This window comes from Lepidochelys kempii, chromosome 13 (assembly GCF_965140265.1).
Source record: "Lepidochelys kempii isolate rLepKem1 chromosome 13, rLepKem1.hap2, whole genome shotgun sequence".
Lineage (NCBI taxonomy): Eukaryota > Metazoa > Chordata > Testudines > Cheloniidae > Lepidochelys > Lepidochelys kempii.
In genome coordinates, this window is record NC_133268.1 from 6,885,296 (window position 1) to 6,901,759 (window position 16,464).

Sequence of the window (16,464 nt, forward strand, 5' to 3'; positions counted from 1 at the left end):
AGCTCCGCACACTGCCCCTGCCCCGAGTCCCAGCTCCACAGCTCCCATTGGCTGGGAACCGTGGCCAATGGGAGCTGCTGGGGTGGTGCCTGCAGGTGGAGGCAGCGCAAGAAGCTAGGAGCTGCAGGAGGGACATGTTGCTGCTCCTGGGGAGCCCCCCGAGGTAAGCGCCACCCGGAGTCCTAACCCCCTCCCATGCCCTTACCCCACTAGCCCTGAGCGCCTTCCCCCACCCCAACTCCTGCTGCTGGGGGCACCCGCGACTGTCCCAGCAGCGGCCAGTGTGGCTGGCCCTGGGGCTGCCTGAGCTGCTCAGGGGACCCCCGCACCAGCCACACCGGCTGCTGCAGAAGTCCTGGAGGTCCTGGAAAGTCATGGAATCCTTGACATCCTTGACCTCCGTGATCAGGAAAGAGGCCTGATTCCCTTCTGGTGGGCATCTTGTATTACCATCTAGGGCTGTGCAAAGGGGATGTAAGATGCTAGCGTGCAGAGGCACCCATACGGGTGTGAATATGTGCATGGAGGTGCAAAGCAAGAGTGACTCAAGCCCACTAGTTCAATTGTTCGTTACAATATTGCCTTGCACTGCTTGGTCCTGCGGGTCTTTGCCGCGGCAAGCACACAGAGGCCCAGATCCTCAAAGGAAATGAAAAGGAAACTCCAACTGAGGGTAAATATTTTTTGCTGGAGGAAGATACTACCTCCTGGCCCTTGACTTCAGTGAAATTTAGGAGCCTAAATACCTTGGAGGATCTGTTTCCAGTGTTGTTTTAGCCACGTTGGTCCCAGGATGTGAGCAAGACAAGCCGGGGAGGTAATATATTTTACTGGACCAACTTCTGTTGGTGGAAGGGACCAGCTTTGGAGCTTCATAGAGCTCTTCTTCAGGTCTGGGGAAGCTCACCAGAGTGTCTGAGCTAAATACAAGTTGGGACAGATTGTTAAGTATCAAGGGCTCACGCATGCTGTAAGAGACCACTTAAATGAAGTGGGCTATTAAGGGTTAGCAGGCAGAAATGTTACAAATTGTTATAACCAGCCATAAAACCAGTCCATGGTTTTTAGTGTCCTGCAGAGTTATGCATTTCAGTTCCCAGGCCTGTGTTTTGGAGGTGTGCAGGTTTCTTTTGAGGATGAGGACTGAGAGGTCAGAGACTTGCTTTGGGAAAAGTGTTTGACCACGGGTGATAGGGGATTTTTGTATTTTATCATTTTTCTGTGTGAATTCATTCGAGAGCGTACTGAGTGTCTGGGCCAAAGTCCTTATGCCCTAATGCAAGTGTGATCAGAAAGCACACGAGTCAAGTAAGGCTAGGTGTTAGTGGCCTGACCCAAACTCAAAGCTGTCAATGGATATGCTCCCTTGGCTCCAGTGGGCTTTACATCAGGCCCTCGGCAGAGATAAGGGGCTTACACCTTGTATCAAATCACTATAGTAACATTTTTACATCTACTTTTCACTGGTGTCAATGATTTCAAGAGGCAGTGGGAGAGTCAGGCCCAGGATGTTGACAGGGAGTGGCTGGGTCTAGGAGTTTGTTTGATCCTCAACAGGCAGAGGAATTGCTTAACTCACACGCCCATTCAGTGTGATTCCTACAGAAGTAACCGGGTGGCTGTACAGGTGGTGCTCTCATTAACACTGAATCAGGTTCACCTGCCTTCCTTGTCCCAGCTCAGAATTTCTTACCTTGTGCATATACATGTAACATGCTGTACCCACACCATGCAGGATCAAGGCCTACAGCATTATTGAGCATGGGTAGAAGAAGAGAGGAAAGACAGTGGTGTAGTTAAAGCACTAGACTGGGATTCAAGACCATTGCTTCAATTCCCAGCTCTGTCATGGACTCTTTATGCCCCTTTTGGCAAGCCCCTTAATCTCTGTTTCCTATGGAGATAATACGCCTTCCTTTGTCTTTCTTGTCTTTATATGGTAAGCATTCTGGGACAGGGACTATCTCTTACTGTGTGGCTGCATGGTGCTTTGCATAATGCTACCCTAATCTTGCTTGAAGCCTTTAGGCTCTACTGTAATAAAAATAATAAATAATACACAGAAACGACCACAACAAGGGTGATTGGAAAACAGAAAAATGATTTTCTCCCCACCTGGGTTTTGACAAAATTTCTGTGGAAATTTTCCAATGAGCTTTAGTTTTTAATCCTTTTTTTTTTTTAAAGGGTGGCAGATTATTTCACGTGGCCTGAATATTCTCTTTGATTACTAGTCTGTTCTGTTCTATTTAGTTCTATTGTTTTGATTTTTTTAAAAAAGTCTAGCTATAGCTATAAGCATAAACCAAGTGGAGAAATATGAAGACTCCAGAACAGTACAAGCTTCTTAATGGATTTTCTGGCTGGAAATGTCACCTAAAACAACACTAAATGTCCCATATAAGCACCAGGTGCCCACATCCACACCAAACCCTTGAAAGAATTAATCCTGTGGAAGGATATGGATGTGCTTACATCAGAGGAAAGAGCCTCAGTTGCGGAAGCATTTTTCCTTAATTATAGTTATCATTGTAACTGCCGATGAGTCGCTGTTCTGCCTAGCTCAAAACAACAACATACAAGGTTATTAGGCAAGTCTTTACAGACATTGGGAAGGGTGAGGAGGGTAGGAAATATATGACCCTATCTCAAGTACTAAATATTAATAAATAAAAATATTTTGCATGTCTGTAACACTCTCAATCTGAGCTCAACGTGCTTCACTGGGTAAGGTTCTGTGGCCTGCAATGAGCAGGAGGTCAGACTAGATGGCCACGATAGTCCCTTCTGGCCTTAAAGTCTATGAGGTGTTAATAAATTTCAACCTAATAACCTCCCTCATCAAGGGAGAAAACATAATCTGCCTGTTACCACTATGGAAACTGAGTCACAAAAACAGAGGTCTAAGTGACTTGCTCAAAATTCCACATGGCAGTGGCCAAGCTGGGAACGAACTCAATTTCCTGATGTCTAGTCCTAATGCGTTGTTGAGTTTTCAGTTCCAGTCTCTCTTCAGGAGCCTGTTAGGTGCTCTCCACTACCCTGGAGACTTGAGAGTAAGAGCTAGTCCTGCTGACTATGGGCTGGGAGTGCTGGAGAGACAATAGACCAGTTCCTCAGCTGTCAATCTCCATAATCAGGGGTTCTCAAACTGGGGGTTGTGACCTCTCAGGGGGTCGCAAGGTTATTACATGGGGGATGAAAGTGGTCAGCCTCCACCCCCAAACCCCGCTTCGCCTCCAGCATTTATAATAGTGTATAATATAAAAATAGTGTGTTTTTAATTTATAAAGAGGGTAGCACTCAGAGGCTTGCTATGTGAAAGGGGTCACCCATACAAAAGTTTGAGACCCGAGCCTAGCAGCTATCTCTCAGCAAAACAAGTGGAAGGACGTCTGCCCCTGCAGGGAACTGAATTCATATCAGCTGTCAAAGTAATGCTTCCACTTCTCTTACCTGCACAAAAGCTTCACAACCCCCAACGCTCCACAGGAAATCATAAAGATGAAATAAAAACCTGTGGTTCCATCTCTTTCCCACAGCAGCTGGGACACATGTGTGTGGGATGGGGGAAGTTCATTACCTAGAAAGTAACCTTTGTTTTATCAAGCACTAGCCAACTCTGGGACACACCTATAATCAGCTCCTGTGTTTGAGGCACAGTAATCCATGGAGGCTTGGGTTTGGTTTGTTTATTCTGACAACCCTCAGACAGCTGTATCTGACGCTTGTTTCTTCTTCTTGTACGGCAGCGCTGAGCCCCATGTCTCCATCAAAGCAGACGCAGCTCTCTGGCTGTTCACTGCAGCTCTGCTTTGAAGTGTCCCTGGGTAACAATCCCCTGGGACTCTACTCATACAAACTGAATAGCTCAGGTGAAAGCAAATATCGCTCTCTAAAATTTTGTATCAGTTGAGATCGGTTTTGACTAATTTCCTAGGATGCTGCAGAGCCTCCCAAAGCAAACTAAATAAATAACCTAAGCCTCACTCTAGCCTAGGGAAAGCCAGCAAGCAGCATAGTGTTCCTTTATTTTCAATGTGTTTTCACACTGGAGGAATTTCTCCAGTAGCTGCCACAGAGCAAATATTTGCTCAACTTCATTTCTCTTGACTCAGTCTTACCCCTTTCCCTCAATTTGTGATTCTGTCTGTTTACAGCCATTTCGGCTGACTTTTCAAATGGATTCGCTGGAGCTCAAGCTATCATTAGATTTTAGTTTAATGCTGCCTTTCAGGCTGGAATGAGGATGGTCATATATGTGTGTATTTTAAGGAGGTATAAGAGAGGAGTTCAGACAGCAAGGCTAAGAACAGTCTCATCCAACTACATGGCGAGTAGCCCCAAACGTTTGTTGCTTTTCTAAAGGGAGTTTCCTATGGTAGGAAGAAGTTACAGGTTCAGATCCTGGTCCCTGGTAATGCTGCTTTGTATGGCTCCAGACAGGGGCGGGTAGCCACAGTGAACCAGCCCTCTGGTGATTCTACACTGGGGCAATGGTCCATCGGGACAACTGCAGACAGATTGCAAGTTAGGGCAGTGCTCAGAACTACCTTGTGGCAGCTCTGGAATAGGAGAGGTGCAAGCTGCCTTCTCCCTATTTCTGACGAATCCGCCCCAGTGTCTCTGTAGCTCAGTTTCCTTCTCTTTAAAAAAGGGACAAGAATGGTCCCTCCCTCATAAAGTGCTGAGAGTTCTTGGGATGCAGGTGACTGCTTGTGTGCACAGTGTTGTCACACACCTCATGCATGTCTTCACAAGGACTAAAGAGCAAGAGTGTTGTTAGCCTAGAATTAGACCTGGCTGCTGCAGGTTTTCAGTGCACAGAGACTTACCAGAGAATTCCCATTCCTGCTCTGATGTCTCAGAACATCAGGTGTTCTGACTGCAGTCAACAGTAATTAAGGAAGTACTTCAAAAACCTAACCCTCTCCTGTATCAGAGGTCACTTTATTTTTTCTTCACGGGCTGCTGAAAGCGTCAGAGCCATAACCCTGTTTCCAGTCGTGTTTGATAATCCTCCCTGCTTTATTGTCCTATTCCTGTGACTTTTTGCAGTTTACCTGTCCATTGCTTTAATTTACAGCATGTTTGTGGCAACTTTTGATGTGAAGTAAACACAGCACAGTCACACAAATAACACTGTATGGAAGCAAGTGAAATCAGAGATACTGCCAAGGGTGTTGAGTAGTTATTTTTAACTCACCTTGATGGTTGTCTTCCCTGCATTTGTTTTTTCTCAAAAAATGATTGCTCCCACCATTGAAAATCCTAGTGCTTCTCTATGTTATTATACCCTTCCCTGCCCTGTGTCTGCCTTGCCTAATTAGACTGTCGGCTATTCAGTCTACTGCTCTGTTTGTGCAGTGCCAAGCACAATGGGACCCCATTCTTGGTTGGCCTATAGGCACTGCCATAACAAACATAATTAATAACTGTTGAGAGAGAATCCTTTTCCCCCCTAAAGTGATTGCAATGTGTCATACACCAGCTGACACCTTATGATCTGTAGTCATCAAAGGTAGCTTTGATTTTTCAAACCAATCAGTTAATGACCAACTAGAATGACCTAGAGGGAAGGGATTTTTCCCCACTGGGAAGACAAGTTTGTTTACTTCATGCATCCCTCCTGAGCATGGATTTCCTTAGCAGAGCCACAGATTGCAACAAGCACTGTTTAGCAAGAGCAATTTTCTGTTCATTCCGTCTTTTCATTTCTTGCTTTTGGCAGAATAAAGACAGAATTTGATTCTAGCCAGTAGTATGAGCAGAAAAAAACTATTAAATAGGCATGGAGGAGATGGAAAGGTGCAACTGTAATCACACACAGACATGCTGGTCACTGAAACAGAAATGAGGAGTTCAGTGGCAACAGATTTATCTGGGCATAAGTTTTCGTGGGTAAAAAACCCACTTCTGAAAATTACAGATGCGGGCATTATTATACTGACACATGAAGAGAAGGGAGTTACCTTACAATTGGAGAACCAGTGTTGACAGGGCCAATTCAATCCTGGTGGATGTGGTCCATTCCCAATAACTGAGGAGGTGTCAATACCAAGAGAGGGAAAATTACTTTTGTTGTGAGCCAGCCACTCCCAGTCCCTATTCAAGCCCAAATTAATGGTGTTAAATTTGCAGATGAATTGTAGCTCAGTAGTTTCTCTTTGAAGTCTGTTTTTTAACTTTTTTGTTGAAGGATGGCTACTTTTAAATCTGTTGTAGAATGTCCAGGGAGACTGAAGTGTTCTCCTACTGGCTTTTGTCTGATTCCTGATGTCTGATTTGTGTCCATTTATTCTTTTACGTAGAGATAGTCTCTACATAAGAATAAATGGACACAAATCAGGCACAAGGCCCTCAATCCCTGCTGAGTCTTTTATGCTGCACCACCTGAGAGGCACAGCCCAGAATCTGCCCCCTAGACTCCACCTTCTGAGCCTGGATCTGCCCATGACGTGACAAGGCATTTCACTTCTCTGTGCCTTCGTTTCCCAACTGTAAACTGGGGATGATGATATTTACATACCTCCTGGGGGCCCTTGCTTGTAAAGCACTTTGAGTAAGAACAATAATAAATTAACTAATAAAACCTAGCACTTGGAGAGCACTTTTCAACCATAGATCTCAAAGTAACATCCTTTTCCTGTACAGCTATTCAAGCACCCTAATCAGAATGTTTTGAGTGTTGTTCCTTGGAAGAGAAGGGATGGTATGGGATAACGGAACCACTGGAGAGTTCCCCGAAAGTTTAGGAATGGCAGCTGGAGAGGATAGGATAAGATGTATGAGAAAAACAATAGAAGGGAAAGTGAAAAGTGAGGTGAAGAAATGGAGAACAATAGAGGAAGCAGAATGAACCAGGGAGAACAAAGACAGAAAAACAAACGTGCAATGATAAGTGGTTATCTGTCTCACTGCACCAAGGGGGCACAGAGGATCTGGAAGGCTGCCTGGCGGGTCTTTTGTTGCAGTACGAAAATGGATTCTATGTCATTTCTCCATATTGATGAATCCTTGTTTCTGTGACAGTAGCTCATTAGCTTGAATGAAGAGTAAAGTAAAGTTCATCTGGAAATACTGATATTTATTTATGTCTTATTTTAAACGTATAATTGATTAGAAAGCATCCATCTGCTCCGATAGTTAGCTTATAAACCTGCATGCACGTGCCTGCTGCATGACCTTAGGCAAATCACTACCCTTTTCTGTTCCTGTATTTCCCCTCCCACGCTTTGACTGTCTTGTTCACTGGGGCAGGGACTTGATCTCTGTTTGCATGTGCTGTGCATAACACAATAGGGCTCGGATTGTAGCTGGAGCCTCTATGTGCACTAGTAGTACAAATGCTAATCTTATTGCCATTTCCATTATCCTCTGCCCTGTTCCTTCATAGGGTTTGTTATAACCACTTGTTGATAGAGCCAGCTGGGCACAGGATTGGCAGCAACTAAATTTTCATCAAAAATTAGGGGTTCATCAACAATATATATATATTTTTGGAAGAAATTTGGAATGAAAATTTTCAAAACCTGCCAATATGTCCCTTTGAACCAGTGGGGCAAATTCTCATGCACTCTCGCTTTTTTTTTTTTTTTTTTTAACTCCCCCTCCCCCACCCTTTTTCTAATGGGGAAAAAGTAAACCAATCAGAGAAGCACAGGTGGGGGGACATAAGTTTGAAACAAAGTTTTAGCAAAATGAAATTTTCATTTAGAATTTTTGTGTGGGCCCATCTATCCTCTCTCCCTCCCCGCAAACAAGTGAAGAATGTTGACCAATACAAAAACTGTATTTTTGCTTTAAAAAAAATTACAACCAGCTCTACAGATTGCAACCTCTCAGATTAGACTGTAAACTCTTTGGGGCTGCATGTCTAGCCTTTACTCTCTGCTTATACGGAGTACAGTACTGTGCAGCTCCAATTCTGCTTGGAGCGTCTGGGTCAGGCCACAACATAAATGATCACTAAGAACATTTGTTAAAAATGACTGCTAACTTTTCAACAGCATAGTTTTCAAAGCAAATCAAGAAAAAAAATCAAATAAGTTTTCACAGATTGATTCTATTTTCTTACCACCTCTTCTGGGGGTCTTAACCAAAGGCCACAAAATCCACTGGATTTATTGGCTTCAATGGGTATTTGATCAGAAGACTTTCTATAGCGCCTGTGTGGTGCTGGTGATGGGAGGTTCTGGGTTACAGCCACACTCTGCAGACTAGAGGATCAAGATCAGTCTCACCAGCCACCTATGTCATGGTTATTTGCTATGAAGCACACATCATTTTAAAATAAGAATAAGAATTCTCGCCAAGATAAGCTTTTAGTTTTGCAAGGCTTCTGCCAATTAGTCACATCCTCATCTATCCCCATCTCCCAAGCATTTCACCAACATTAACCAATTAATTCCCAACAGCACCCTTATGCATTATTAGAGTGGCTGCAAACCGAGGCCTAAAGGTTAAGTGATTTGCCCAGAGTCGGTTTTAGAGAGGAGATTAAAAATTGGTAATTCTTTGGTTCCTACAGAACACAAGACGACGCAGAATTTACACCTGCCACCACTGTCATAGGCAGTACATTTTGGCTTAAGAACCTGGAGACTCTGCTATCCTCAGAAAAATCCATTTTTTAAAATTATTATTTGTATTGTGGTAGCGTCAAGAGGCATCAGTCAGGAATTGGGGCCCCATCGTACTAAGCACTGTACTCATGTGTAATGAAGATGGGAAGAGTGTAGCAATTTTACACGTGTCACTCAATCACTTAGCATGTGCCATAGACTTATACAACTAACTTCAGACACAAGGTTTGAGCCTGTTTTCACTATTACACACACAGTGGAGAATACAAAATGAGCTAGGAAATCCTTCCCAGATCAACTCAGATTAAAATAAAATCAGGTACACTGCTGCACCCTCTAATAGCTAAGACTGGGCAGCTAAACCATTTTAGAATATGATTTTTCACAATGTACATTGTAATTGGTAACCTCAACTATAATCAGCATAAAGCAGTGTGGATGCACATTTTTGGCTGGAAAAATTGTTTGTTTTTTAAGTCAATCATTTAACTTGGAAAAACTATTACTGAGTAGTCGAGCTACCTTTAATCCTAATTAGTTATTATCTACAGTGCAAACATAACTGCTGAGACCTTTTGATCAAAAGCTCTTAATGTTTCAAATGGCACGTTTGAATAACCAGCTACAGGGCAGATACAAGCTCAGTCGTCTTGCATTTAAAAAAAGTGTTTTGTATTCTATGTAGTGGTTACCTTTTCTTTCTCAGGGGTGCATTTTTGTACTATTGTTCTTATTAAAACAGTCCTGATTGGAATAGCACAGTTTTACAAGGAAGACTGTTTGTACAGTATCTATCTATATGTGGGTTCTTCTTTGGTCCTCATTACCATTGTATCACTTCATAGTCTTAATGTAATTATCCTCACAACACCCCTGTGAGGTCAGGAAGTGCTGTTATAGCTATTTTACAGCTGGGAAACTGAGACACAAAGAGATTAAGTAATTTGCCAGAGGGTCCACAGGAAGTCTGTGGCAAAGCAATGCATTGAACTCAGCCCTCCCTGTGTCCCAGCTCAGAATGGATCCCCAACCACTGGACCATCCTGACAAAATGACACTGTCATTCAGACACCCTCACCTCTTTTATCTACAGATTAAAGAGCCATTAAACTGGAATGAAAACTCTGCATATTAAAACTACATAGCTGGGGTTTGTGCACAAGGAGAAGAATAAAAATATTTATAACGACTGAGACTCTATAGTCTTACCTGGACCAATAGGAATCCACCGTCCCATCTTTTTTCGTGCTTTCCTTATACGTATTCTTTACATGCTGCTGCTGGTAATGATGATGTAGCGAGACCAGGTCAGAACTGTATACTTGAACACCATTCCTGCCGATGCTTGAGGCCATTCAGTGTTTTTTTTAGAAAAGGGTGACTCACAAAGTAAAAAGACACTGATAGACCGTGCGGTTGTTGCACTTATTGCAAGGATGCTGGAATGACAGCAAAAGGGGCAGGCAGCAATGACAGGAAAAATCCCCAGGACAGGGTTACGTTTCCTACTCCCCAAGCTCCCTTGCTGGCCGCTACTGTACAAGAAGGTGCTTAAATAAAGGAAAGATGCAAATTGCAAAGCCCAGCCCATTCACAGGGAGTGAATGGAATGCCTGCCTGTCACCGCAGCCCTGCCTGTGACTTTGCGAAAGCCGAGCTGATCTGGTTTGGGATTCAGAGGGGAGTTTGTCTCTTTGCAATACAAAGTCCACGTGTCAGTTTTCAACTTCTCTTCCTGTTGGAGCCTTTCCAGGAAGTCAGTCTGGCAGCGGCTACTACAGACTGCGATCAGCCCGGGGGAAATGTACAAGCTGAATTGAGCTTCCAACGTTGTGCACTGGACCGGGACGCCCTGTGAAAAGATCTAGCCCCAGGGTAACAGAACCACGGCAGAGTTTGAATGGATCCACTTCGGAATGATGATCATAAGCAGAGCTGCAACCAGTCCTCCCCTTCAACTCTTCCAGCCAGAGATGACGTGGTACAGGGTAGTATAACAACAGAAGAATTACTTTTGCATCTTACTTGAATCAGTGCAAGTATTCTCGCTATTAATATTAGAGTCCGACAGTTTGATTCCTCCCGTGGACCGGGTCTCTGTATTTGTACCAACGATAACCAAGGCACATTGTTAATACCAGACCACGTTGCAGCTACATTGCTCAGGGGCGTTGGCGGCTGGGGGGAGAGGCAGGATAGATTCCTAGACCCTTTTCTCTTAGCATCTAAGGGTGGAGGTGCTTCAAACCTTTCCCAGGCGGTGGGGAGAAGGGGCCAAAGGGAGAACCGCACTTCCAGGCACAAACTATTTTTATTAGTTGGAATAGGATAGATGTGGGCTGTACTTCTGCAGAGATGTAAGTGGAAGTGGGCCAGCCAAAATGGAAAACTTAACAAGCTTGTGTGTAATGCGTGTTTTTTATATTGATCACAAATGCACGGTGCATTTGTGATCAGTATAGCAACAGGGGCAGAGAGACACGTGTTAGTTTTTCCTTACTTTCAGTTTTCTGGCAGTCCGCGATGCAGAATGCTTTCCAGGATGCAGGGCCTGAAACTAGTTTCCCTCTAACTCACAAAATGGAAGCAACGGGAAAATGTGAAAATCCTGCCTGAGGGGGGAATGCCCATAAGTGCCCATGCAGACAATCCTTTCTGTAGGCACCTGATGTCTGTTTCCTTTTAGATTATGTGTTGCCAGCAGTCTTTCCAGGAAGCACTCACCCCCAAACTGACACTCATTTTCAAGAGGGTGGGGCTACATCTACACTACACTACTAGAAAATCCTCAGGAGTAGTAAACTGTACATGGCAATTTATTTTATGTATTTAGTTTTCCACCATCCACTGTACACCCAGGTCTAGGCCAAGTAATTTGGAAATTCATCAGAATAGTATATCAAATTATTTTTTATCCTAAAAGTCAGAGCAACATTTCCTAAAGCTTCGTGGGTAATGAACTGTTTCCATCACATGCAAAATTGAGGCTGTTGAACACTTTCACTGCAGAAATGTGAGTGGAGAACTAATCTCAGAGTAGAGAAATTCAGTAAGGCTTGAGCTAAGCAAGTTTGCACCACATAAAAAAAGTTATTTTAGTGCAAGTCTGTATATGGACACCCTTTTTTCTGCATGAAAGTGGGAAAAGTCAATTTAGATAAAGCTGGTTTGCTAAATGCATGCTAGTTTGGTTAGTTCAGGAGAGGCAGCGTAGCCCAGTGGATAGGGCATTGCACAGAGCCATAGATTCTACTCTGCCATTCTGACATTGGCATGCTGGGTGACCTTGAGCAAATCATTTCACCTCCTTCTTGCACAGTGCTTTGAGATATTTTAATATTACTCGATGTTTAAGGGTATCAAAATCGGGCCTTCAAACTGTAATCTTCTGGGGGGCAGGGAATTGTCTGTAAAACAAAAAGCATGTTGGAACATAAATCTTTCTTAACCCTTCTACAAGTACTATATTTAAGCCTATGTCCTTACAGACCCTTTAACTCCTGCTTGAGTCATGCTCACTCAACTCTAAAAAGCAAATATTAGGATCAAAGGATAATGAAGATAAGTATTCAGACTCTCTTTTCCCATTTCAGATATTTTATGGAGCCTAAAGGTATGTACCCCCCCGCCCCACAATTACTATAGATCTACAAACCTGCAATTCTTTGCATTTGGTAGAAACAGATAAAAGTGAGGCTTTTTGATTTGAATATAGCATGTGTACAAACCCAGACACACCCATTTTAATTCCTCACATGCCATAATTTTTCAGGCCACGTACATACTCAGCTCTAGTAGGTTTTCAGAACTTCCAGTCTCATAGTATATGCAGTTATTTAGGCTCAGACAGTTTTGTTTCTAGTAAGAAATAATGTAGGAATCTTGGTTATAGATGGGTAGCTGCTATTGAAAGATTACCACTGACAAAGGTGTCAAGCAACCGACAAAGGGGTTGAAGCACCATGCTAATCAAAACAAAACAAAACGAGGAGTCCTTGTGGCACCTTTAGTGACTAACAAATGTACTTGGGCATAAGCTTTCGTGGGCTAGAACCCACTTCATCAGATGCATGGAGTGGAAAATACACGCATCTGATGAAGTGAGTTCTAGCCCACAAAAACTTATGCCCAAATAAATGTCTCTAAGGTGCCATAAGGACTCATTTTTTTTGCTGATACAGACTAACACTGCTACCCCTCTGAAACCTGTCACCATGCTAATCAAGACTTTGAAGAGTATTCTTATTGGATTCTATGGATGGTAAATGCAAGATCTGCACTGAGCTCAGAAGCTCCACAATGGTTAAATTATACACCTGCATATTTAACATTACATTTCTGTGCACGTTAAAGAAAAAAATAGTTCAAGGAAGATGAGGGCGGGGTAATGAGTAGGGAGGTGGAGCTCCCCTTCTCTCCACCCAAACTACCTCTGCTTCTTCCTTGCTCCCCTAATTTTGTACATTTGCAAGTTAAAAATAGGCCTGCTGCAGAGGAAAGCAGTGTTATCAAGGAGGCAAGAAAGGGACAGAGAGTAATGAGAGAGCTCTAGCCTCTCCCTTACTGACTGACAATCTTATTAATTTTCAGCAAATGAACATACATATAAACACCTCAGCACAAAGGACAGTTTTTTTTAAAAAAGGAACAGAGAACATGATGCAAAGAGCTGTGGGAAAGGGGGAGGTTCTCTCACGCCTGATTTCACATCCCTGCTCTCCCATCTCCTATCCAGGGGAGAGACAGTAATTAGCCCAACTTCCTCTTTCATGTCCCCCTTCAGAACACCCAGAAATCCCAGCAACACTAACTCCTCACTGTGTTTGCCCCTATGCAACTGTGCTGTTCCCCATGTCACTCACTTACACTAATGAACCTCCAATAGGTTTGTCATCTGGAAGTTTTGGCCTCTTGTATCTAGGAATTAGAAGTTAAGCCAACAAGATGTCCATCTCCACAGAGTTCAGAGGAAAAAGATAGCTAACAATATTGTAGAGCTGAGTCTGACTTTGAGATCTGGGAAGATTCTGCAGTCAGGGTTCAGGCACAACACAACACATGAAAGGCGGGTCTCCCATGAACTTACTGAAGCAAAGTCATACTTAAAATTTAATTCTCGGAGGTGACAATACTGAAACAAGTAATGAACTCTTTTGAGCTTCAGGAAGGATTCTGACAGTGCCACACATTAGGTCAACAGGTGTGGCACTGATGGAGAAAAAACAAACAAAAAATATTGACTTGGGAACAGCAGATGGCAATTAAGGGAGGGAAGGAATGCAGTGACAACTATTGGGTTCAGCCCTCACCACACCATTGACCTTATTTCACAGCTTATTTGGCCACAAAATAAAAGCTAACAACTGTGCAAATAAGCCAGAATGCAGCTGCCTGTACTTACTTCACTTTGAAACCTAGTCCTCCTTACTCGTGTTTCCATTTCCAGAAGAGGGAGCCATAACTTGGTAAAAAGATGTCAGGAATTATAGCAATAAGGTATTAGGAACACAGCATTTAATATATAATTTTTAAAAGGGTAGTTGGAGGCTATATAGCTGAGAATAAAATTCTAGGAGGGGAAAAATACACACCAGACATATTCTGTAAGTGTCAAATGCAAAATGTAGAATATAAAGTAAACATAGGAAAGTAACACTAAGGGAGTTTAGGAAATCCTTCATGTGTAAGGCAGAGTGACAAAAGCAATAATCGTTCCAGGGAGGTTGGGAAATGTTAGAGCTAGACAAGTACTTACACAAGAAACAAAGTGCAAACATGTAAGTGGACAGACCTCTGCAGGACTTGGGAAGTATTGCCTCAGAAATAAGACTGATGGGGAAAAACAAAAAAACACCATTAGCTCCTATTCATTTAGGCACTTTTATGGCCCCGGCCCTATGGGATCTGAGAATCTAGTTTACCCCATACACAAGAAAACATCAGCTACTGCTTTGTTCAGTTTCTTCTAACAACCTTATTAGCAACACATTTTGTTCATATTATACATATTCTATCCTGTCCTTTTTAAACACACAATTGTACGTGTTTTCCAGTGAATGCCTGCTTTAACCTTGCTGACACGTGAGAAGCAGTTTTGCTTTCAAAGTAAGCAGGGCCTGTGTTCCCAAGGTAGTAGGGCTGGAAGAGAAAATACAGGGTTAGCTAAAGGCCAACTTATGGTCACACACCCATGGAAGAAGTAAGAAACCCTCCCTTACACTCCTGCACATCTTGCTGAACTCAGAGGTATGACGGCCTTACAAATAAATGGGAGGGTGGGAGCATTTCAATAGATGTACTAAAATGAGAAGCCTTCCCATCTCTACATTAGTTCCCATCCAGGTCTGCAATGATCAAAAAAGTTACAACTGTTCAATGATCAGCATGCAAAGTTTGTAGAATCAGTCTAGTTCTTCACTGATAATTGCCCACTGGCAGTCTCCCTAATGAAACAAATTATTACAATTGGGCATACTGTCATTTCTAGAGATGTTTTTTCAGAATAGGGGTCAGGCATATTGGAAGAGGTTTGGACTTAAGCTATGGTGTACCTGTGTACTAGATAAATACGACTTCACGTCCCGGTACTCTCAATCTAGCACTACTTGGAAATATTACATTCACTTACAGGCCTGATTTTGATCAAGATCTCAGCTTAGCTTCCCTTTTGGGCACTTTTGAGAATGCAAATAATCGTGGGTAGGACTATGTCTAATTTCTTATCTGCCATGTTTTCTTCTTCCCTGTCTTATCCCTACAATGAACCTCTTCTGCTGGAGCAGAAAAATATGCTCTATTTGACAACTACACAGCTTACTGTATTTTCTCTTTTTATGCTTCTTAGGAAAAGTGCAAAGGGTAGATACAAGGCAGTCAAAGAGGACAAAATCTATCCACTCTACACCAAATGAAAGCTTATATTAATACTTGAGGACAAGGTGTACACTTTAAGATTATATTTACAATCCAATATAGTCCATATCAGAAGAGTATATAGAACTGTAACATTTTAAAGCTTATGAATTGCAGTATTACACATTTTTTATTTTTCTCCCAACAATGATCTGGAAATAGCATTCTGTTTCTTAAAAGCATGAGGCAACGATGATCTAGATACACGTATCCTGGGATCACACTCCTACTGAATTTAAAACCTTTCATAAAAAAGTTGGGTATTAAGGTATTGTAAAGAAGCTGAGCAACACACAGCTCTAATACTCAAGCAATGTTTCTTAACTTGCACTTTTAAATGTGCAAACCAGAGGGATATTTACAACTTAAGCAAAATACAAAAAACCCCGTCCTGGGATAGTGTAATTAACATGTTTTACATTTGTGCCTATCTTACATGCAGCGGAAAAAAGTTCTGCCTTCTTGCTGCAGTTTCCTTATGTGGTTTTACAGCAACAGTGGTATCCTGTTTAAAAAAAAAGTTATGTAGAATGTGAGTGTACTTAACTTTTAAAAACTTCACCTCAATCTGCTTTCCAGGTAGCTTCCTTGTACTTAAACATATTACCTACATACATGTGTCTCCAAAAATTCCAGATAAAAATTATAATCTAATAGTTTTTATGTAATAGCCAGTTCCCAGCCAGTAATATTGAAAATTAAAAAACAGTTCTGTAGACAGTATTCTCTGGAGTAGAAGAGTTTTTTCAGTACTTCACCCATATGTAGATCCACTCTTTGCTCCTCCATCATAGAAAACTATTGAACAGCAGCAGCAAGTAAAAGTTTACCTTTCATATTTGATTGGCAAAATGGAATAATGGGAACAGCCAAGAGGCAGAAACAATTAAGTAGGTAACCATGATGAAAATATGGGAAGTTTATATCCAATCAAATACAGTTAAGATATCTTTACAAAGCAGAATAT

The 16,464-nt window shown here is 42.4% G+C and overlaps 1 protein-coding gene across 1 annotated transcript in view; it reads right to left on the bottom strand.

The window, feature by feature from the left end:
• The window catches only part of SLC17A9 (solute carrier family 17 member 9), a 29,963-nt gene extending 19,835 nt beyond the window's left edge, over positions 1-10,128 (bottom strand). Inside the window, exon 1 of the mRNA XM_073308935.1 lies at positions 9,795-10,128. Within this exon, the coding sequence (XP_073165036.1) occupies positions 9,795-9,940 (146 nt within the window). The 5' untranslated portion in view covers positions 9,941-10,128. The remainder of the gene's footprint in view (positions 1-9,794) is intronic.
• Between the last annotated feature and the right edge of the window lie 6,336 nt (positions 10,129-16,464).